Raw genomic sequence first — 25,184 nt, 5'->3', positions numbered from 1 at the left:
GTGGGGAGTTGAAAGGAAAGTTGGACACAATCATTATTGTAAAAAGGTCTTTCTGATGTATGGCCACCTTGACTCTCTCTGTACATGTTACATCTTCCCCACCTGCAGTGCAGCATGGTTTTGCCCATTTCGAGAACATTCTTAGAAGGCGTATCCGGTCAGAGGATCAATGCTGCCTAGATCGTTGACCACTAATGGTCAAACACGTCTAGTTAGACACCTAAAAATAGTCGACAGCATCTCGATCGACGCAAGCTAAAGGTTGACGGGAATGTTGTCGACTGTCACAAGGTCAACACGAGTTTTTCATAATTTTTGTGCTTTAACCGACTTGCTTGTGATTTACTATCCTAGTGGGCATAGAGGTAGAATAAAATAATGTGCTAAGCGAGCCCAAACCAAACCATGTCGATAGACCCCCAAAAAGCATGAAAAACGTGTTGATTTACGTTGATTTTGCTTTTACTGATGGTCTAGACCAGATCTTGGGCCTTATTCTGGTTCACTCCTTCTGGCAAATTCCTTCTTAGCTGGACAAAACCATGTGCACTGCAGGTGGGGTAGATGTTACTTAGGGGTAGGGTTTTACTTCAAATGCTGCTTTCACATTGCCTAAACATTTAAGACCCTGTATTTCGAAACGGTATTTAAAACGAGTCTGAGCCACTAAACCCCTTTCACATTGCAGGTGTAAACCGTTCTAAATAGCATTTAATACCATTCACACATTCAACCCGTTTATCCCCCAGGAACACGCTTCAAGCCATAGAAATAGAGCCGTTCACACTGCCCCCAAAAAAATTGCTCTGAAATGGGTAAGATCCTGCTTTTTAACCGTTTAATAAATACCGGTATTTGTTAAATGGTTAAAGCACCCTGGAACTTTCACACTGCAGCTCAACCCATTTTAACAGGCTTACCATTTAAGAGCTGCAGTGTGAAAGGGGTATTGGTGAGATTTATATTGCAGTGTAAAGATAAAGCAGTCAGTATTTCCCTGCACAGAAACAAAATAACTCACCCAAATCTAATTCTCTATGCACATGTTACATCTGCTTCCCTGCAGTGCAGCATGGTTTTGTCCATCTAAAGCTGTGTACACACGGGGGCAATATATTGCTCAGTGTCTCCTTTTCATCAGCGACCAGAGATGGTCGCTGATGAAAGGGAACCTCTGCCGGGGGAGCCGCAGAGGTAATCAGCTGGTCGCAGGAGCAAGCTTGTGCGATCAGAAGAAGGCTAAAAACGGGAGCGCGCATCCGGCGATTTATCGCCAGTGCACACTCCAATCGCTGCCAATATGGTCGCTCAGCAACCATACTGCCAGCGATAAATGCCCGTGTGTGCGCACCTTAGGAAGGAATTTGCCAGAAGGAGTGAACCAGAATAAGGCCCCTTGTCCAACCTGCGGCCCTCTAGCTGTTGTGAAACTACACATCCCAGCATGCCTTTCCATAGTTTTAGCATTCCCTAATAGCAAAACTGTGGCAAGGCATGCTGGGATGTGTAGTTTCACAACAGCTGGAGGACCACAGGTTGGACATGCCTGATCTAGACGGTGTAGACTATTTTTAGGTATTTAACTAGACACGTTCATCCTAGAGCATTTGACCATGTGAATGTTGATCTAGATCAGGGCTGGGCAACACCGGCCCTCCAGATGTTGATGAACTATACATCCCAGCATGCCTTGCATCAGTTTCAGCATGGCCACATAGCAAAACTAATGCAAAGCACCCTGGGATGTGTAGTTCATCAACATCTGGAGGGACGGTGTTGCCCAGCCCTGATCTAGATAGTGTTGATCCACTTTCCTATATTCAATACAATGTTAATAAAATATGGGGAAGAGTGGAAGAAAAATAATTTGATGGTCAGCAATCATCCAATCTTTTTTCATCCGGACGGATGCATGCAAGGAGATGTGTTCGCATACGAATCCCCTTGATGGCCAGTGAGGGGATTGGGGGGCGAGGAGGACATTCGGTTCGGTGTCATTTACCTGTTTGCTAGGCAGCCTAGCGTACAGGTTTGAATAATGCCTGATCTGTTTGGGTTTAATTTCTCTTTTAAAAATAAAAAAACATTTGACTCCACGTTGTTCTAAAGCTTGTAAATATTTGGAACATGATGAAGACATTAGACTGAAGTGGCCTGGCCCAGCGCTTGCAGCAGTATGTAGGAGCGCGGCTGATTTATGCGCCTATTAGTTCTCGGTTATCAGTGGCATTTCACCCCTGCGCTGTACAGGAGGATGCAGCAGGCAATTTATTTTCACATCAGCGCTGGGTGAGATCCTAATCTGTGTTACATACAGAGGGGGAGGCGTTAATGATCCCGTGGCAATATCCCAAGAATGAAAGAATTAGCACAACCATTGCAATAAATTCCAACTGTAGACAATAAATAAAAGTACATAGTAGTAATATCTCCTTACATATGTAATGATGGCTTATTTTTCTGGTCTTAGCATTTATAGAGAGATAAAGGGAGTCGTAATAATTGTATTTTTTTATTTTTACAACATCAGAAACCTAGGACCTTCTTCTGGTACACACCAGCATAAACGTTTATCCGCAGCTTGTGTGCGGGGACAAAATCATTCCGTGGTCTCCTGTCTGGTGTCTTACATCTGCAGGCACCCTGTATAGGAAGTGGGTGGGAAGATGAAGTCAGCTGCCCGCCCACGGCACCCGTGTAAACGGCCCATATACATGGGAACAGCCACTGCCGCCGCCACCCCCACCCAGTGCGGGTGGGGGCGGCGGCAATGGCTGTTCCCATGTAAATGGGCCGTTGACACGGGTGCCATGTGCGAGCTAGCTGTGAATGGTATGGTGAACAAGCAGTTCATTGCACCAAGCGGCTGCACACGCGCATGTATGCTTATGCGCAGTCGCACAATATCACTCCCACGTGCAAACGCGACAACCATAAAGGCCATAGCGCTGGTAGCATTAACAAAATAAGATATCGATAATTCGCTAAACAGGTCTCCTCAAAATTAGTATCATGAAACACAAGTTTATTATACCTCTTTTACACCATCGCAAAACCCCAAGTTTTTGTCTTGTTGACCCTGGTCAGCGGTGGTGTAACTGGGGTACCTGGGAAAAAAGGTAGGGCCCGGGTGGTGGGGCAGTGTAAACTGGTATCCTGGGTCATCCCAGCTTCGATTTTTCACCAATAGGGGAGCCCAACCTCCCGACCACAGCGGTCCGTATGGAGGTTGGGGGGAGTATGCACACCCAGCCTCTGCTGCTGTTTGCTGTACTATGCACACAGCAGCAGAGGCAGGAAGGAGGTGAATGGATGCCTGTGTGCAGCATCCATTCACCTCGAAGACGGAGGCTAGAGGTGCATGGAGGCTGGAGGCATCCTAGCAGCTTACCTTGGTGCTGGGCTTGCCCCTAGCGTGGTGATCGGTGGTCCTGGTGCGCCATTCGGTCCCGGCGATTTTGAGATAATGTCCTCGCCAAGCGCTGCTCCCTGCACCCGTATGCAGTGTAAACAGTGCTGGCCCGAGAGTATCCCGAGTCGGCACCACAGTGTAAGTGGGACAAATCTCGGATTGGCACAGTGTTCCAAATATCATGTTGGATCCGGAATTTTGGTGTAAAAGTGGTATTAGTTATATGTTTTTAATATGTGTTCAGTTTATAGATTATTATACATGTACAGTGTTGCTTTCTTACAGTTACTGCTGCTGCAGGAAACTTTTTCTTATTAGTGTTACTGATAGCACATGCCAAAAAATGTGCATGGTCATGAGTGGGTGTGATGACCCTAAACTAGGGGAGTGGTAACATTACAATAGGGTCGTGGTCACATTATGCCACAGAACGTAATGCCCAGTACACATAATGCCCCCACCAGTGCCACTTATACATAATGCCCCCAGTGGACTCACTGTACTAGGCCTGTGGCCGGGCCAGCCTCCTTCTCCGCCACAGCTGTTGGCCACTGGCCATTCTGGAAAGGAGGAGAGTGGAACGCAGGCTCTCTCCCACTCTGTTGTCCGTTTCAAATATGGTGGCGTTTGGTGATCCAAGTGGAGTTAGCGACCTGGCAGCCAATCACTGGCCGGTACATGAGCTCTGATTGGCTTAGGTACTGGTGCTGAATTTGAAGTAGCCGAGGGCTGCCAGAGGGGTGGCTGTGGCGAGACGGATTTGTTAAAAAAATAATTAAATGGACAGCAGGAAGCATGTGGTGGTGCGGCATACTGGTAACATATTTCTTAAAGGTATGGCGTACCACGCCATACCCCCTTACTTGCACCAGTGGATGTTATAAATGCACACATTTTTACTATATCAGTAGTGTTCTAAAATAATTTCTGTTACTAATGTAGGATTAATTTTCCACCTGTCAGCAACTGAGACCAACCTTTTATCTTTTGAACTTGAAGACCGTTAATTATAAATTACATTTAATCCTTTTATAGTGTTCATGCTCAGCTGCCAACAGGTAGAAAATTAATCCTATAACGTTATTAATTAAAATCATTTTAGAACACTAATCCACTATGATTATATAAATCCTTGTTAAAAGCCCATCAAAATGACTGACACCAGGGCTGGATTATAGGGAGGGGGGGGGGGGGGGTAGGAGAGTCTGTCACATAGGAGCCAGAGGTGTTGGAATGAGGGGTGGTTGGCAGGCCACCCTACCCCAAACATGACAGAGGTGCAGGTGAGCACTTACCTCCGGATACCCATGGCTTTACTTTTCCAAGAAGTCTGCTGCTGTAGGGTGCTGTCCCATCTTGAGTCCTAGCCAGTGCTGTCTCTCGTCATTGATACATTACTGGGAGGAGGCGTGGCTGTGGTCCCAGGATGTCCCATCAGTCTCAGCCTGACCATGCCCCCCCCTCCCAGTAATGCATCAGTAAAGACTCAGAAGCAGACATAGGAATGACCTTCGGTAGGTTTTCCATTGATCTTCACCATCAATGGTACCATTGATGAGTAACCTCTGTAACCCTCTGCAAGAGAACAATCAATGGTTTCACCCACCATTGGTCACCTATGTGTTACAATGCATTAGGCTATGGGCAAATGAGAGTTTGGGACAGAGCTTTGCAAGCGTGTCTGTGTGTGTGTGTTGAATAATATACGTTGCTTATGTATCCTCAATGGATTCTACATTGGTTGGGGTCATTGATCATTTTGAATCGTTAACGGTCCATGGCCATCCCCAGACAGAGCAGGCTAGGACAGAAGATGGGACAATCAGTCTCTTCCAGTGGCTACCGGCAGCACCACAATGACGAGGGAGCAACATTAGGCTTTCAGCATATGGATTATGAAAAATAAATTTTTATGTACAATGGAGTTTGTAGCCACCTCTCTGTATGGCCATCGAGTAAGGGGTGATGTTAGAAGTGTAATCAGTGCCAGAACGCTTTCTAACCGCCTCCCATCCACTTCAAATGCACGGAAAATGCTGGCTGCAGTGCTGTTCCACTCAGAGACTCACACACGATATACAAATGTCCTATATCACATTATTTAGCACTGTCTCCTTGTGTCCTTGTCGAATTGCCTTAAGATCGGGGACGTTTCAAGAAAGGAGGAGGCCCATGTGCAGCCTCCTCCAGCCAGGCCACATCCTCTCTGCCAGGAGTAGCAGGATCTGTGCCATAGAGCCGAATTAACGGAAGCCGTTTTTCTGGCTATTTCTGCAGCGCTGTTGCTTCCGAAGCTGGACTCCAGAAGGTAAGTATTTAAAAAATGGGTGCAGCATATAATGTATAATAATGTTATTCCCATTACTCCCCCTAACCTGAATACCTGTATGAGCTACTTAGTCATCTTGTGAGTTTTTTTTTTTTTTAAGTACAATTTATTGTGTTTTCTCATGTCCATCATAATACAACCATACAGGGCCGGATTATAATGGGGGCACAAGGCAGCTAGGGGCCCCCTGTGGTTGGCATGTATTTAAAAAATATTTTTTTTTAATAATAAAATAATTTTTATTTTTTTTGCTAAAGGTTTTGTGCATGGGAGTGGGGTAGTGCTGCAGCTTCACCTATCTGCCAATGTGACAATGATTAATGGTGCTGGGCATTGGGAGCAAAGTGTGCAGTGCATTACTGGGAGTTGACAAGTCCCATGACACTTTGCACCAGAGGGCAGAAACTGAGACGTTTGTGCTAAGCTCTGATTGGTGGAGCTCATTACATGCTTCTCAGGCCCATGGATAAAGGCAGCAGCAGCCTAGTCATGGGAGGGTTTTTAATCAGAGGCAGCACTGGGACTGTGAGGTCTCCTACAGAGTAAGGTGCAGAGGGACAAACACAGGCTTTTCATGTTGTATGTATATGTGTGTATGTATATACATATATCTATATCCCCTGAAGTTACCCATTGACCAAGTTTATACTGCCTTTACTCTGTGTTTTGACAGTGTAATATTCCCCCATGCAGTTTGTAGCCAGTAATGACTAGTGCAAGGGGGCCCCCCTGTCTACAGTGCCCCGGGCCCCCCGAAGGCTTAATCTGGCACTGCAACCATATAAGTAAAACGATCTACAAACAGCAACACATTTAGAGAGTTCTAACTATCCCTTAGGGGAAGCAAGAAAATGATTACATACAATATATTATAAAAGATATTTTAATGACTGAGAAGGTGATTCAAATAAATGATTATCATTGGTTTTGGAGTATTTGCAAACAATGGCTTATGACGAGTATAACAGAAGTGAAATAAACTGAGTAAATATCTTATATATACACTTAACTAACAAAGGTAAGTGGAAAGGAAAGGCTTAGGATAGAAGAGGAATAGGTGGTGGTGGAAGTAGTGTAAGTGGTGTAATAAGAGATATAGGAACATTTTTCTATCTATATGAAATTCATTTGTCCCATGTATCTGAGATAAGTAGGTTATATGTTGGAATTATTCAACTGAGTATTCACAAATGGACCCCAGTATATGTCAAAGCGTTTTCTATTAGTATCACAAAGTGAAGCTTCGTATTTATCAAAAAGCATATGTGAGAGTTCATGCATTCTTTAAAGGGCGCAGCTTTGTGTTGTGTCCCAGGATGCCGCAATCAAACATCATTGTCTAATGATATAAGCAGTATTTTGGGCATCAACTTTTGGTATGCTTCTATGGTCAACACAACATTGAGATCAACTGCTTTGGTCAGCACATTTGGTCTTGGTTCTTCAGATAAGACTCTGTTTGCCGGCAGTGCTATCAGAATTGACTTTTGTATTATGTAGTAAATGTTATCCTATTGCAACATGTGCAAACCTTAGCCCTCATGCCTATTAGGGTTAGCTTGTTGGCTTATAACTACTGGTATTTTTTTTCCCATCAGGCCGAACGTGTGTCCAGAGAGAGTGCTGTCCGTGGTGGCCCACAAGCAGCCGGTGATCGAGGCCTATAGTCAGATGGTGAAAGTCTGGAAGCAAGGGTGCATGGGACAGCTGTGGTGTGTCGGCTATGAGCGGAGGTGGGTATACAGTACTTAGCAGGGTCAAAGACATCTTAACAAATGGCTGTATCCATGATTTAATCCCTTACATTATCTATATGTGGTCACTCTGTCCCTTTCTTATCACTCGAGAACCATGATCTCTCACTGTGTCATCGTTGTCCTTATCAGGCTTAACTGGGAACCGGTTCACATCCCTGAGGTTTCAGTACAGGAGTTATACTCTGAGGGCAGGGCCGATTCTAGCATAAGAGAGCAGTATCTGGGGGCACCGCCGACTCCGCCTATCGCAAAATGAAGATTGCCTATGAGGAAGACATCCTTGTTGTACTTGGTGCAGGTGGTGGCCATACTTTCACTTGAGCGGCTGGAAAGGGGGGTATTGGTGACAGTGTGGAGTTGGAGGTGGGGGGCAGTAGGGTGACATATTGATTAAGGTGCTGTGATGTCTTACACCTGCCCTGTCTGAGGGGCTCTGATTTCTGCCCCTTTATTTTTGTTTAACATACATATACAATTACCTACCTGTATCAGTGGCTTACCTAGAAAATTTGTGCCCCCCCCTGCCCAAAAAAATTGTGCTTGCTGCCAGGGTTACATATATAATTCGCAAACCAGAATCCTTTTCCACGAAGTGAAGACCTGAGTAGACCCAGCAATAACCTGGGTTATTGCCGCAGTGGAACAGGGGTATAATACCCCTTTTACACCAGAGCCGCGACTCGGATTATTGACAACCCGTCCGGGCTGGGACTTGGTGTAAAAGGGCAAAAAAAAAACCTGGGTCCTGTTACCCGGTGTCCGACCCGGCAAATGTTCAGGGTCAGACACGGGGCTTCCCCGGAGTCAGGGGCCGTGTAAATGGGTAACCCGGGTCAGTCCGGAGGTTGGGCAGGGGCTGCGCGGTAGTATGCAGACAGCAGCAGAGGTGAATGAATGCCTGTGTGCGGCATCCATTCATTTCATGGACGGAGGCTGGGGTCGCACGGAGGCTGGGGGCAGCCCAGCAGCTTACCTGGGTGCTGGGCTTGCCCCCAGCATGTCGGTCGTTGTTGCGGGGGTGTCAGGCGGTGTTGCGGGGGTGACGGTCGGCGGGTTTCCCGGCGCTTGGAGATGTCATCTCCGAGCGCCGGATCAGGACCCGAATTCGCTGGCATCCCCTACCCGGCACAATGCCCGGGACACCGGTGTAAAAGGGAACAACTGCCGGGTCGCATCCGGGTCCAAAAACCCGGGTACGACCCGGCAGTTTTGGTGTAAAAGTGGTATAAGATGTCTTTATATCATGCTGCATAAACTTTTTAGACTGAAGAACGTACAAAGAAGGAAAAACATTCAGTAGCAGATATGTTGGGAAATGTAGAGCAATTATCAGACATTCCCTTACTGAAGAATGCCAAATGTTAGGCAACCTGTACTTTTTATGCTTGTTTTTCTAACACCTAAAATGTGAAAAATGTGTTGCGATTATATACAAATGCCCTCTATATATTATGGAACATGTCAAACTTGTTTGCCCTCTTGTACCGAATACACGCTAACACCAAGTATGTCTGTAAGAGAAACAGCGCAGTGTACATTTTTGTGTGCGGCTTCCCCCGCCTGGTACGCGGCTTACACACTGATTGTTTTTATTCCACTTTGTGCCGTCTCATCACGTGGAAAAAAAAATCATTAAACTAGAACATGAAATTGAGAGTGATAAACACTAAGAGCGTCTTGTACAGATGCCAAGATAAAGACATTTAATCTAATATGTCTTGAGAGACGCTGTGCGAAGTCTGCAGGTAGACAATCTCCTGTTCCAGTAGTAGAAATGTAGTTGTAAAAGTTTGTGTTACAGACCAGAGAAACCATTAAAAAAAAGCTTAATGTTTTTGGAGCGACTGACAGAATTTAGGGGATCGTGATGATAGGTCAATAGGGTCTAGATAGACGTTTATAGGTCAACACCTAAAGGTCAACATAAACCAGGTCAACAATTACAAAATGATCATACAAGAAAAATGTTGACATGAGGACGGTCGACAATTTTTTTTTTTATTTTTTATTTTTTGTCTTCATTTATTGGACTTTTTCAAACTTTAACTTCCGTGTGGACTCCGATTGTGAACAGTAAACTTGGCCTGAAGCATGGCAAGCAAAGCAAACCATGCCAATTTCGCTAATTAGGGGGCCACGTGCTCAGGTGTTGACATTGACACAAAAAACCATGAAAAACTCATGTCAACCTTCATGTGTCGACCATTTCCATGTAGGCCAAGGGGCGGATTAAAATGTTTATGGAACTATTGAGCAAAGTGTGGTAGGTGAGGGCACTGCCATGTAGGCATGTAGAACCCATACACTAAGTTCCAGTGTCTCCATAAATATATAAAAAGTAAAAAAATTGTGTGAAAAATAGAAATGCAATTTTAATACTTAAGATTTATGGCCGACCACATGCCCAGCTGGTGTCTGTCTGGTGATCATCATACTGTCTGTTCATATTATGCCACACCATAGTGCCTCCACTTCTTATTGTACCACATTACAGTGCCTCAGTTCATGTTATGTGACATTATAATGCTTTCCAGCTCATGAAGGGCCAGATGTACTAAGCTTGAAAAGTGATAAAATGGAGAGTGGTAAACCTCCAACCAAACATCTCCCACCTGCCATGTCACAGGCTGTGTTTGAAAAATGACAGGTAGCAGCTGATTGGTTGGTGGTTTACCACTCTCATAACCTCCAACATGGCCCTCTCCATTAGGTACAAAATGCTCTGTTTCTGGACTTCCCTGGCATCTTAATATGTATACTTTAGAGCAGAGAAGGGAAAGGGGGGACATGATAGAAACTTTAAATATATCAAGGGTTTTAACAAGGTACAGGTGGGAGACATTCTTCACAGGAAGAGGAGCAACAGAACACGAGGACATGCACTAAAACTAAAGGGAGGAAGATTCAGGGGAAATGTGAGGAAGAATTACTTCACAGAAAGAGTAGTAGATAAGTGGAATAGCCTACCATCAGAGGTGGTAGACACAAATACAGTAGTACAATTTAAACATGCTTGGGATAAGCATATTGATATCCTTACAAAAAAATAAGGATCAAATATGGTTTGAGGTAACATGTTTAAAAAAAGGGGCAGACTAGATGGGCCAAGTGGTTCTTATCTGATGTCACATTCTATGGGCCTTATTCTGATCTGAGCTCAGTACAAATTTGTTCGGAAAATGGGCAAAACCATGTGCAGTACAGGTGGAGCAGATGTAACCTGTGCAAAGAGAATTAAATTTGGGTGGGGTGTGCTGAAACTGAAATCTAAATTGCAGTGTAAAAATAATGCAGCCAGTATTTACCCTGCACAGAAACAAAATAACTCACACAAACCTAACTCTCTCTATACATGTTACATCTGCCCCACCTGCAGTGCACATGGTTTTGCCCATTTTAAGAACAAATTTGTACTGAGCTCAGATCAGAATAAGGCCCTATGTTTCTATGTTTCCCAGTGGCAGTTGCAGATGTGGGGCTGCAGCACAGTCCAATATTCAAATAGGGGAGCCATACCTAATGCCATTACAAACGTCACTGTCCTGGACTCCCTGGCAGTTGATGTGACCCCCCCCCCTCTTTAAATTTTGGACTGTGCTGGAGTCCAACCTCTGTAACTGCCACTGCCAGGGAAGTCCAGGAACAGAGCATTTTGTACCTAATGGAATGGGTCATGTTGGAGGGTATGCACTCTCCATTTTATCACTTTTCAAGGCTTTTCACAATATTACAATGAGCATGTTCAGGGGCATAACTAGATATACTGTATTCAGGGCCCCTACTGTATGTACCACCAAATGGTGAAAAATGTATATAACTAGGGTTACCACCTTTTGTGTTGAGAGATTCCGGACAGTGACCCACCCATGGACACACCCACAGCCCACCCATTGCCCCGCCCTTGACCCGCCTTATGGGTGTTTTTTTTTTTTTTTTTTTTTACATTTGCTTCAAATGTATTCTTGATTTTGCACACTGTAATGTCACATAAACGTTACATCACGTCACATGCTGTAATGCCCATTACACGTTATGCAAAACACTGTGATGCACATTACACATTATGCCATGCCTGGACAATTTTTACAAAAAACGGCACAAATTGGACAGTGCGCACCAAAAATTTACACCATAATGCCTATTACACGTCACACATCCATATTATACCACATGCCATAATGCCCATTACGAGTTATGCCAAGGCTCAAAAAAAAAAAAAAAAAAGAACAGGGACAGTGCGCGCCAAAAACTTACACCACAATGCCTATTATACGTCACACAACCATTACATAAATATGCCAGGGTTGCCGACTTTTTAAATCTCCTCTCCGGAAGAAGCCCGGAGAGGAGACATTCAGCAAGAGTTTGTGGGGGTGGGGCTTGAACATGATGTCATTAAGCCCCACCCCATGCTTGAAAATCCGTTTTGCACATCTCCATGGAGGGGGCGGGGCTAATATGACGCGATTATGACACTTTAGCCCCCGCCCCCTCATCGGAGATAAGCATATTGGGTTATTTAAATGGTGCGGCGGGGGAGTTTTAGCCGCGATCAGGGGGCGGGGGGGGGGGGGAGCGGGGGTCCCCCAGAAACCGGGAGGTTTGCCCACCTTTCCGGGGGACCGGGAGGGGGACCCTATTTTCGGGACCCTCCCGGCCATTCCGGGATTGTAGGCAACCCTGAATTATGCTACATGCCCATTACACGTTATGCCACACATAGGGTGACCAACTCATCCCTTTAATCCGGGACACATATTAATTACACAGGTTCTGTGGCTGGCTTTCATCTGCTTTTAAACTGCCACACCTCAAGACTCAATTTCACCTGGTTTTAAACTGCCATAGAACCTGTGTAATTAATATGTGTCCCGGATTAAAGGGATGAGTTGGTCACCCTGGCCACACACTACATTTTAGAGGTTCCATTTTCTGAAGGTAGGTCACAATTACCAAATTTATTTGAGAAGCAGACAAACCTTGCCTTGCGATGAGAATAAGATGCCTTTTAACTGCATAGAGTGCATGGGTGCAAAGTCTCATGGACCCAGAGGCACCAATTTTGCATGGAACCACGAAGTTGTATAAGGCAGCAATTTAATACAAATAATTGACGTAATATAAAGTAGGTGAAAAATGATTGTTAGGCATTAGCTTAACATGTTTTTTCATAAGGGAAGAATTTATACCAGCCCTAAAATAAAAAGCTTACACGAACAAAACCTTAGTTTGAATGTACAGGTTGAGTATCCCCTATCCGAAATGCTCGGGACTGCGAGCATTTCGGATAGGGGTATTTTCCGGTTTTTAGAATATTTTTTTTAAGCCATACTTACCTGTCCCCTGATGGTCCCCGGGCGTCCCTCGGCGTCCGCGCAGTCCCCGGGCGTCCACAGCAGGCCTCCGGCATCTTCTCCTGGTCTCCAGCGGTCCCAGGAATGCATTGCGCGAGTGTGCGCGCGCACCGGTGACGTCACCGGCGCGCGCGCGCGCACACTCGCGCAATGCATTCCTGGGACCGCTGGAGACCCTGGAGAAGATGCCGGAGGCCTGCTGTGGACGCCCGGGGACTTGGTAAGTATGAAAAGAGGGTTAGGGGTTAAAAAAAAAAAAAAAATTCGAATGATTCCAAAAACCACGGTTTTTGGAATAATTCGGATAAGGGATGCACGGATAGGGGATACTCAACCTGTAATTCTTTTGAAGAGGAAAGCAAAATTATTTAGTTGCTTGTGGTCAATAAATTCTTTTTGGTGCAAAACCGCAAATAATTTGTGTTGCAAAATGAAATAAATAAAATTAAATAAAAATCCTGATAAGCATAAACAGTTAAGGTAGCAAAAAACAGTAAATCATGAAGCATAAAATAGCATTCGAATAAGAATATAAAAGAATTCTGGTATATAAAATAAAAGTGGATAAATGTCAGCATGCCGTAACCCATGCTATCCACACCACCATCTACTGCCTTTAGTAACCAGCGAAGTGAGCTACCATGCCACAGCGTGATAAGCCATTGAGGGTACATTTGAGCTCCCACATACCTCCCAACATGACCCGCTCCAGGAGGGACATAAGGCTCTGTTACTGGACTCCCCTTTTAATTTATGATTGTCATCACCTGTGTTGAACAGGTTAATTGATAAGAAAGGTGTTTCAGCACAGGTTATGGCAATCATAGATTGAGCGTGAAGTCCAGGCATGGAGCATTGTGCCCCTCCTGGAGAGGGTCATGTTAGGAGGTATGTTCCACTTTGAACCTTTGCTTCTTCCTCATATTGTCCCGTACGTGTGATGTCAGAGGCCCTTCCTCCCACAAGGATCTAGAATTGACCGAACTCAAAAGGAGGGAAAAGTGAGGGTAATCCCAATCAGAACTTTAACCACAGCCATTCCCAGCATAGAAGGTGTCCTGACCATTTATAAGTTAGCACACTATAAATACAGGTGACCGTGTCTGAGGACATGGTTGCAGCCCTGTTTCCTATAGCACAGGCAGCGGCACGGTAGTGCGAGAGGCGGTATGTGACTCTGTGTGTGTGTGTACGCGGCTGCACGCATGCAGCTTGTATATCGGGGTAATGCTAGCACCACACGCTCACGCATGCACTGTGAGGTGGGCTCGGCACTCACCTGATAATGTTATATCCTTTTCTATAGCCGGAGCCGAGTCTTCCTTCCCCGGCTCCAATGACCATTCCCAAAGCAGACACACACACACACACACGCACACACACTGCAATAGGCGGACCTACTCGTCCTCCTAACAGTCACAACGCTGCCGGCAGGGGCGGATTGGGAAGGAAAACCAGCCCGGGATTTTTTTTAGAAGCAGCCCTTATGGGGGTGGAGTATAGTGATGGGCGGAGTGTGACCTCATAACAGGGGGTGTGGTCTGACAGGCTATGCTGTACTCATGAGCCATGAGTTGGAACATATAGCAGGGGATATTCTAAAGTTTGATGGTATACACAATTGATTCTATAGCACCATATCCATTATTCTGTAGTCCCCCCCCCCCTCCTACCATTATTATGCCCCTGCCCCATGTCCATTATTATGTTGCTCCCCGTCTCGATTATGTTGCCATCCCCATATCCATTATTATTTTGTCCTTCCTCTGTGTCCATCATTGTTGCCCCCCCCCCCTGTGTCCATTATTATGTTGCCCTGTCCATTATTATGCTAATTGTCCATTACTACAGTATGTCTCCCTCCCCCTTCTTTGTCCATTAAAATATGTCCCCTTTCTGTGCTTATTAATATAAGCGTGTCCCCCCCCCCGTGTCCATTATTACTCTTGCATAGTAATATTCCTCCACCATGTCCACTACTAAGTATGCTCCCTCTGTGTCCTTTACAATCTCCCTTTTCCGCGTACAGTATGTTTATCCACACCACTGTATCTAGGGTTGCCACCTCTCCAGAATTTCCTGGCTTCTCCCTAAATTGTTGGCAACCCTCCAGGATGTTTTTGCGGTCTCCAGGATTCTGGGATTCTCCAGGAATCTGGGTGTCTTTGAAAGCCTCCACAGCCTCCCAACTGAGTGTGCACACTGTCAGGGGCATAGGGAGGGTGGTTTCCGGTGGAGCGTGAGCTCTGGGTGCCAGATAAGCCACAGGGCATGCACAGTGTGTCTCTAGCACTTGCAAGTTGCTGCCCACCCCACAGCTCCCTCTACCTCCAGAAATATTTAAACTGGGCCGCAGGAGAGGAGAGGACAGAGGAGCACTGTGCAGCCAACAGCTTAGGATGCTGCAGCAGCACTTCCTCCCAAACTGAGCCTCAAAGGAGAGATAAGCCTGCTGCTACTGTGTATCAGTCCCAGGGGACCTCTGTCTCTGTGCTGTCAGACGAGGAAATGGTGAGGCCAATTGTTGTTTGTTTCAATCCTTGTCTGTATTAGAGGCCACGCCCACTTTTCTGAAGAGGCCATGTCCGTTTACAAAGCCACGCCCACTTTTCCGGGAGTGTGCGTGCACATGAAGGTGTGGGTGAATCTCCAGGAATCGAAGATGCCTGAGGTGACAACCCTAACTGTATTCTTTGTGGTGTGTCTCTCCCCCCACCCCCTTCTTTTGTAGATGTAGTATCTTGGTCCCTCCACCCTGAAAATCACTCACTTGGCTCCTCCAGGCTTACACCATGCAGAAAGGTCAGGCGCTGTTACAGGCAGCACCTCCGCAGCTACGATGATCCGCTGGTGCCTCCTGTCCACTCTAGCCCCAATGCCCATGTTGATCGGCGGCAGTATGAACTCGGAGGCGGCACCCACTTAGAGCCCTGCACAGAGATGTCTATGTGACGTCACTCGGTGCAACGTCACATGGCGCAGAAAGGAGAGGCGCACTATGTAAATTTTCCCTTGCAGCTGCACGGCAGTCCTCCCATGGCCACTAACTGCTGAGCCCCAGCCAGAGCGGCTACGGCTGGCGGTCTCTAGCTGGCTTTCCTGCAGGATCTCCGGTCTCCAGTTCCCGGGCATTGTATAGTTCGGGAACGACACTCGTCCGGACACCTGGTCTAATTACCTGACTGCCCGGAGTAATCCCGGACGGGTGGTAACCCTTTATATAACACATGTAACTGTGACAGGGAATGTGGCCCCTCCCAGCTCTGGTCCCATAGCAGCTCCACTCCCTACACCTATGGTAGCAACATCCCTGTATATAACACATGTAACTGTGACAGGGAAGGTGGCCCCTCTCAGCTCTGGGCACCATAGCAGCGGCACCCCCTTCACCTAGGGTAGCTACACCCCTTTATATAACACATGTAACTGTTGCAGGGAAGGTGGCCTCTCTAAGCTCTGGGCCCCATAGCATCTGTACCTATGGTAGCAACATCCATGTATGTATGTATGTGTGTATATATGTTACTGTGACAGAGAAGGTGGCCCCTTTCCACTCTGGACCCCATAGCAGCTGCTCCCCCTTCACCTAGGGTAGCTACACCCTTGGCCCCCACAAACCTTAACCTGTATGTGTATTACAGTTGTATACCGATGTATGTGGTATTTATAGTCTTCTTGTCCCCTTTGGGTAACTAAGTAAAATATAATGGTTCTGAGGGTCAATAACCTTTTCGGAACCACACACCCCACAAGAAACCTGGTTGTATGAAGTCGTGATACATTGTACAAGTATCTTCGAAGTTAATGCAGATCTACCTGGTATATTTAGCCTGAATTGAGCACAGAGGTGACAAATCGTTCTCTATTTCTGCTTCTCAAATGGGGGAGGAATTCTCTACAGGAGACACAATTCAGGGCGGCTGGCGTGTGGTTCAGTGAACTTACTTTGAGCTGTAATTTTCAGCAATTATCGGAAGTAATGTATAGGCAACTGTAATAAAAAAGTGGTAGACACAATTATTCAAAGTGCGTGCCCGAGGAACAAAGGCATATAATACCAAGGCCAGAGTACTCAACAGGACTTCAAAAGCCTAACGCAATATTTCAGCGATGGTTACTCACTCGCTTATTCATAGGATACAGGTATATAATTGTTTCTAACACTTTGTAGAACACCATTAATCTAAATGTCTTTTGGGTCAGACGTTCAATGGATATATGTAAATGTTTACTCCAAAAAGTCTATACAGGGAAGCTGGTATATGATTATTGAAGACGTTGGCCATAACTGTTCCTCACAGGAAAAGTCTTCTATTGGGTAACCCTGTGTCACAAACTGAAGTCCTGTTACTACCAGCTCGGGAATTGGCTCGACCTGACACAGGGGCGCGGAGTCTAACCATGGTTTTGTGCCAGTGACCCCTCCAAGTGGGATTTGGGCTTCGGCACTCGACACGTCGGTCGCGGCCCCCTGGTCAGGTTTCCCGTTTGAGTTGGAAGTAGCTTGTGGAATATGGAGCGTAGTCGTCTAGCCGGGTCGGTAACAGGTGAGCAGATACGGTACCAAGGGATGCAGCAACGAATGGTCAGAGTCAGGCCGGGTCATACACAGGAAGGCACAGTTCACAGTACACTGGGATGAGGCTGAAGAAAGGTCACTGGACAAGCTGAGATAAAACACCGGATAACACAGGTCAGGTACCGAAGGATAAAGCAGGAGAATGGTCAGGAACAAGCCGAGGTCAAATACGATAGTCAGGAATCTAGTAATGGACAAGGCACAGGAACGCTGGAGGTGGTGTGAACCTTTACTCTGGCAAAGTCTGTCTGCCAGAGGCTGCCTTTTATAGGAAGCACAATTAGCTGGATACTCACAGGTGCCTCAATCAATGAGGGCTGAGCAAGGTCAGGTTACACAGAACTTCCTTGCAGCAGAGATTCACCCAGGTGCTGCAATTAATTAGCAGAGATCAGATCACACATAACTTTCTTGCAGCAAGGAGCAGAGCTGAACTGACAGGGGAAGACACAAACCAGGTAAGCACCAAACAATAACTGAATTTTGTGACACCCTGCATAAAAAATGGGGTTATCTGCCGTATCCGTGCAATATACATATTGGAACTGTTGGCACATTCCAGAAATGACAGAAAAATGCTCTGTTACTTACAGCACAGATACTGTGTAAAAATAAAATGCATACAACTCTGCATGGCCCCTATTTGTTTATTCTTGGTTCCAGGACATGGGCAGTTCAACAACATGCACAATACGCTCTGCAGACAGCGGCACATTAAATTCTTAGCCTCTTTCCTTTATATTGTGACAAAATTCAAAGCCCATGAGATTTGCTTTCATTGAAGTGTTCGTGACCAACTCTGGAGTACAGCACAATTCTTGTGTTCGAAGGAAGAGAAGCGTATTGGAGTAAAAATGCTGTGATGCTTCCAAGCATTTATATCATTTTGGACAAAATGTGTAACAGAAATACCTGGGAAGTGTGTACCCAGATTATGGCCATGGCACCCTACAGTAGGGTTACCAACTCATCCCTTTAATCCGGGACACATATTAATTACACAGGTTCTGTGGCAGTTTAAAACCAGGTGAAATGGAGTTTTGAGGTGTGGCAGTTTAAAACCAGGTGAAAGCCAGCCACAGAACCTGTGTAATTAATGTGTCCCGGATTAAAGGGATGAGTTGGTCACCCTAACCTACAGTGTAGGGTAAAAATGGTGTTTCCGGATCAAGCTCATTCAGGAGATTAATGTTTATGATAACAGAGGGCAAATCTCTGAAAAAAAATTGCCTTTTTCACAGGTTTGACTGTAAAAAAAAAAGCTTTCATGCAGTTTGCACATAGATTAAGTTCACCCCATCATGCTAGTGATAAGTCTCCTTTGTACCTACATCCAGAAGGTAGGACTGATTGTGCAGAAGTGTCACTCATTCACCTAATCACATCCAAGTTTTAACCAGACCTGCCCAGTGGCCAGGGCCAGATTAAGGTGGTCAGTGCCCCTGGGCCCCCCTCTATCTAGGAGCCCCCTGTGGTTGGCATGTATCTAAAAAAAAATAAAAAAATAATAATAAAGGTTTTGTGCATGGGAGTGGGGTAGTGCTGCTGCTTCATCTATCTGCCAATGTGACAATGATAAATGGTGCAGAGTATCGGGAGCCAAGGCACACTGACTGCTCAAGTGTGCAGTGTATTACTGGGAGCTGACTAAGTCCCATTAGACTTTGCACAAGAGGTAATGGGCTGAGAGGCTTTTGCTTAGCACTGCTTGGTGGAGCTCATCATATGCCTCTCAGACCCATGGAGGACAGCAGCTGCAGCGGCCTCCTCATGGGAGGGTTTTAATCAGAGGCAGCGCTGAGCCTCTCAGGTTTGCTACAGAGTAAGGTGCATGTTTATATTAATTCACACCCCTGCAGTTACCCATTGACCAAGTTTATACTGCCTTTACTCAGTGTTTTAACAGTGTAACATTCTCCTGTGTAGTTTGCGGCCAGTAATGACAAATGGGCAGGGGATCCCCTGTCTAAAGTGACCCGGGCCCCTCAAAGACTTAATCTGGCGCTGCCAGTGGCCCTAGCCCAGAGCCCATAACAAATCCTGAACCTGACCACATTTTATACATTTGCTACATTTCCCCCTAAGTGAGAGACGTATCAAATGTTCTCAAGACTGAAATCATGGGCTATTAAAAAAGTTGCCCATCATAACCAATCACCTTCTACCCAATACCATTGTGTTGCAGTAAGTTAGTACCAGAAATATTAGATACATTTATTTAGGACCCTTTCATAAATCCTGTTTTTTTCAAGCACGATTTCCTTTGAAGTAGTCAGTCAGTAGGTTAACCACTGTTGGTCGTCGCAAGCAAAAGGTCATCCTTGTCATGGTCAACAGGAAAAGGTAGACCTTTTTGCTTGTGTCTAATATTTTCCAATGTTGACCTTTTAGAGTCTACCTTGACCCTGTCGACTCTATAAGCCACACCCACTTGGATACCCCACAAGATTAAGCAAGCGCTGCCTAAGCCAGAGCGTACTTAAGAGGCTTACATTTTTTGGGTTGGCAGGAAAGAGTTAATGACTGCTAGTGTGTTTAAAGTTGGTTTCAGTTTTGTTTAGTTAGCCTTTGGGTGAACTGGGGGGGGGGGGGGGGGCTTGGGGAGAGGGGTATATAGGCAGGTCCTTACAGGAAGTTACTTCCTCTTGCAGAAGTTTCTTCAGCCCCACCCACCCTCCCTTGCCTTTGGCATTTCAATTTAGAGTCAAATCATTGGTACATTTACCATTATTCAACTTAGGCGGTAGGGCGTCACGGTCCAGCGGTCACTTGTGGCATGAGAGGGCGCTGGGAGGCACTGCCCCCTGGAAAGACGGCAGGGTGTCCTGCCTTCGCGGGGGGGCGGGGGGGGGGGGGGGGGGCGGTGGGCACTCCAGCAGCGGAGTGTCCACACCGGCCAGAGCGGGGGTGGTGAGACTTCCCAGCGTTAGGTTGTGCCTTAGTCAGATGGGCCGTCTCAGTTGTTCCCATATTAAAATCAATCAGTTGGGGTGTTTAAGTCGCCGCCATTTTTTGGGATGTAACTAGAGCTGGGCATTCCGTGGCGCCTTATTGCCAGCCCTTTACAAGAGGGTCATACCACATTAATAAATATACTTATGACCTTTAAATCTAATTGTTACGGTGTCCGTGTCTTTATTGTGTCAGCGTGAGTTATTTTTAGTTAAGCTAGCTTAAAGTGTGTGTTAGAATTTAAAGCCAAATAAATGCATAGACGCCTTACCTCTCCTATTGGCAGAGTGGCACCTTACACTGTGTGAGCAGACAGCCAACGCGGCTAAGCCGATGACTTCTGAATTTTCTTGCAGCAAGTTTCTGTTGTATGGAACTATGCCAGAACCTCATTACGCAGGCCTGCTAATTGTCAGGGATACTTGTGGGTCTTTGTCAAAGTCCATTAAAAGACTCCTCTGGTCCCTGTATTTCTAATCCACTGAACATTTAGCGCACTTACGGAAGGCCCTAGAGATTGTTAGGTGGCTGGTAGTGTCAGTTTAAGAGCAATCCCAATCTGCTAGCGCTGGTATGAGGAGATAACTGAAGCGTGTGTGTGTTATGTCCCTTCCGTATACTAATATCTCAGATAGAGCAGTCAATGAAGGAAAGGCAGGTGGTGTTGTGTTTAAATACAAGTGTCCTAGCAACCGGCCATTTGTTTGGATTTCGGCTATCTCCCCATTGACAACCGCTGATAGCATTTGACAGTGTGAAAAGCGGTTTTATGAATTCAAAGCGGCAATTTCGTCTAACAATGATGCACTTGCACCTGATCGTTAAGTCAAAGCTGTATTAAATGATACAGTAACGAGCCTGTGTATTTGTTTGTGAGGACACCGCCAAATACAGGACGGAACAAATGACTGTGTCTTTCACTTTGTACTATGAAATATTGTTTCTGGCTAATGAAGCTGAAAGTAGGAGTCCGGGGGGATGGGGTTGTAAATTGCTGGGATAATGTAGAAGACGAGCGTTTGCTCAATTTATTTTTCCTGTTCGCAAGATATACAGTAGGCTGTTGTGTATAAAAACGGAGAATGCTTGAAATGTACCAAACAGAAATTCAGCAGGACCGTACAACAGAACCGTAACTGAACGCCAGATAATACAACGATGGTCAGACTCCAGGACCAAACTTTAAGGCAGGTGGCAATGCAAAGGATAGCAAAGGGCTAGTCATTAACAAGGCTAAATCCAGAGAAAAGCAAAGGTCAAGAGATAAGGTCAGGGCAGGCAGATATACAGTGAATAGTATTGATCTAGGCAAAAGGTCAAGGCCAGCATAAACTCAGAGAAGGCATACCTCCCAATATGACCCATTCCAGGAGGGACAAGCTCTGTTCCTGGACTTCCTTGCCAGCGGCCGTTGCAGAGCCCCCCTCTGCAGCACAGTCCAAAATTCAAATAAGGGAGCCACATCAACTGCTACCAACTGCCAGTGAGTAGCAGACAGTGATGTTTGGCAGTGATTGGGGTGGTAATTGGTGTGACACACCTGCTTGAATTTTTGACTGTGCTGCAACCGCACCTCTGCATCTGCCACTGGCAAGGAAGTTCTGGAACAGAGCATTTTGTCTTTCTTAGAATGGGTCATTTTTGGAGGTATGGAGAAGTTGACCATAGCAACCAAGTGGTCGGCAGGAGAGGATGATTTAGTGGTAGAACTTTCCTGTGTCCGTCAATGTTGGCTACCACTCATCACTAGGTATAATGCAAAAGGGCAATTTTTTTCTTAGCCAGATAATACAAGGACTGTCTATTTGCACTTAAACACTACAACCAGAGAGAATCGGCCTAACCATGGGGGTTATTCTAGTCCATTCTTTCTGACAAAATCCTTCTTAGATGGACAAAACCATGTGCACTGCGGGTGGGGCAGATGTAACATGTGCAGAGAGAATTAGATTTGGGTGGGGTTTTTCTTCAAAGTGAGATCTATATTGAAGTGTAATATCATGCAGTCAGTATTTTCCCTGCACAGAAACAAAATAACTCACCCAAATCTAATTATCTCTGCACATGTTACATCTGCCCCCCTGCAGTGCACATGGTTTTGTCCATCTAAGAAGGATTTTGTCAGAAAGAATGAACTAGAATAAACCCCCATGTCCGTTCTCCCACAAGGGCGGGTGTGTCTAGACAGAAGATGACATGGATTGTGAGGTCCTTGTAGAACAGAACAAGAATTCAATTTCCTAAGAGGAAACTTACATTATTTTTTTACAATGTAACTGTTTTTTTTTTTGTTAGATTGTTGTTTAAAAATTAAATGTTCCTTTTTTGCGTCTTGCAGAACATTGTACTACACGGCATACCGTAAGGTGTACAACCGGGAGTATCAGACTATAAATAAGTGCTGTCCGGGATGGTCCCAGCTGAATGGGGAGGCCGGCTGCGCTCACTGTAAGTATACCTATCTCAGATATGTTGCATCCTCAAATGCAGACAGGTTAGATAACTAATGTGTTTTCAGATAGAACATAAATTGCAGAGGTAATGTATTTATACATATAATAAAACTGCACATAGAATTATTATAATTGTTGTTGTTGTTTTTTTAGAAATCTACTGGTGTGAGTGTGCTAGGGGGTAGACGGTGGCAGACTGGTGTGAGTGTGCTAGGGGGTAGACGGTGGCAGACTGGTGTGAGTGTGCTAGGGGGTAGATGGTGGCAGACTGGTGTGAGTGTGCTAGGGGGTAGACGGTGGCAGACTGGTGTGAGTGTGCTAGGGGGTAGATGGTGGCAGACTGGTGTGAGTGTGCTAGGGGGTAGACGGTGGCAGACTGGTGTGAGTGTGCTAGGGGGTAGACGGTGGCAGACTGGTGTGAGTGTGCTAGGGGGTAGACTGTGGCAGACTGGTGTGAGTGTGCTAGGGGGTAGACAGTGGCAGACTGGTGTGAGTGTGCTAGGGTGTAAAAGGTGGCGGGCTGATGATGTGGGTACTTTTTTGGAAATTTTTCAGGGCCGCTTTAAATTTCAAATACACCCATGACTGGTATGTGTGATTGGGTCGACCCAATTTAGATAGACATGCACTGTGTCGACAACTGAAGGTCAACATGGGTAAGGTCAACAGGGTCGGAAGGTCGTCCCAAGCATTAGGTGGACACTGAGAAGGTCGACAGTCAAAAAGGTTGACATGAGGTTTTCAAACTATTTCTTCCGAATGTCGACATAATCAACATGGACACCATCTAAGTGTTCCGTGTCCCCACGCATGGCTTGCTGCGCTTGACACACTATTATATTCTCCCTCCATGCCCTAGTGCAGGGGTTCCCAATCTTTTTCGAATCACGGCACCCTAGAGTATCAGAATTTTTCCACGGCACCCCTAGGCCCAAAAAATATATATATAAAATTAAGTAGATTGTGTTTATATGTGATTATTTGGTTCAGTTATGTTTTAAATGGCAGAATTTGCTTCTGATTGTACATAGTTTATGATTGAAAGCCACCAGTACTGGTTTTGTCCGTAAATAATTGATCATAAATTATTTGAATTGGTCCTGGACCACCAACCCGTGGCACCCCTGCAAGTGTCCCGGGGCACCCCAGGGAGCCACGGCACACAGTTTGGGAACCACTGCCCTAGTGGATGGTAGGGTAAAAAATACCGCCGGTTTTTGATAAAAAATTTTAAAAGAATGATGACCTTTTGACTGTCGACCTTCCCATTGTCTACCTAATGCTTGTGTCAACCTTTCGACCTATTTCATTTGTCAACCTAAGCCCTGCCGACCTTTTAGACATTCACACTGTTGACCTAGTGACCATATCCCGAGTGAGGCAATAAGCAAACCATACGTTATTGGATGTTTTACGCATAGTAAAATGGAAGCTTCTATTTGTAGGGTGAACTAATACTCGTATAGTGCAGATTAGCCATTGGCTACAAACCAACCTGTCACATGAAGACAGCCCGACTGAACCTAAATAATGTTTAAGCTGGAAAAAGAAAAATGCTGAATATAGTTCAGTGTCACCGTATACCGTTACCTACAGCTAGAGATGTGACATTGCCAAAGATTATTTTTTTTCTTAGCAGAATGATGTGGATAAAATTCAATATTTTAATTGCGTCAACACTTGGCAGATTTATGTTTCTGTAAAATGTCCCAAATGAATTATACCCATACCCTATCCAGCTTGCGTAGTCATAAATCATTCACCGCTCGCGAAGAATTCCTCAAACACATATAAGCATATTTTAATATTAATCTCAAGTTTTCTGTGATATTTAAATGTTATAGAAGTTGCCGACAAAGCTCAGGGAGAATAAATATTACACATTCTGATACTTAAAAGCAGCCAAGCACAAACTACAACGTGTGTGTGTGTGTGTGTGTATGTATATGTGTGTATGTATATATATATATATGTATATATATATATATATATATATATATATATATATATATATATATATATATATATATATGTCTGAAGGTTGTCCGGCACTCACAGTAAATGGTCAATGGCGTCGATATATATACATACCTCCCAACAGTCCCGATTTTAGCGGGACAGTCCCGATTATCAGGGCCTGTCCCACCCGCTGGCGGCAGTGTCCCGCGGTGTGGGGGGGCTTTTGGGAGTCCCCCCCTGTCAGCCGCGGTGTGGGGGGGCTGTTTGGAGTCCCCCCGTCAGCTGCTAAGCAGCGGGGAATAAACGCTGTGCGCATGCGCACAGCGTCTATTCCCGCAGCCAGGGGGCTGGGGGCATGGCTAGAGGCTCACAGAGCCTCTGGGTCATGC

General features: G+C 45.6%; 1 protein-coding gene across 2 annotated transcripts in view; it reads left to right on the top strand.

Moving 5' to 3' along the window:
• The window catches only part of MEGF6 (multiple EGF like domains 6), a 372,940-nt gene that overhangs the window by 36,030 nt on the left and 311,726 nt on the right, over positions 1 to 25,184 (top strand). For both annotated transcript variants that reach the window (XM_083162934.1, XM_083162933.1), the window contains exons 2-3: positions 7,340 to 7,474; positions 22,722 to 22,831. In XM_083162934.1, coding sequence (XP_083019060.1) covers positions 7,340 to 7,474; positions 22,722 to 22,831 — 245 coding nt within the window. The remainder of the gene's footprint in view (positions 1 to 7,339; positions 7,475 to 22,721; positions 22,832 to 25,184) is intronic.

Source organism: Crinia signifera, chromosome 19, assembly GCF_055691185.1.
Source record: "Crinia signifera chromosome 19, ASM5569118v1, whole genome shotgun sequence".
NCBI classification, from domain to species: domain Eukaryota; kingdom Metazoa; phylum Chordata; class Amphibia; order Anura; family Myobatrachidae; genus Crinia; species Crinia signifera.
This window is presented reverse-complemented; position numbering and strand designations above follow the sequence as displayed.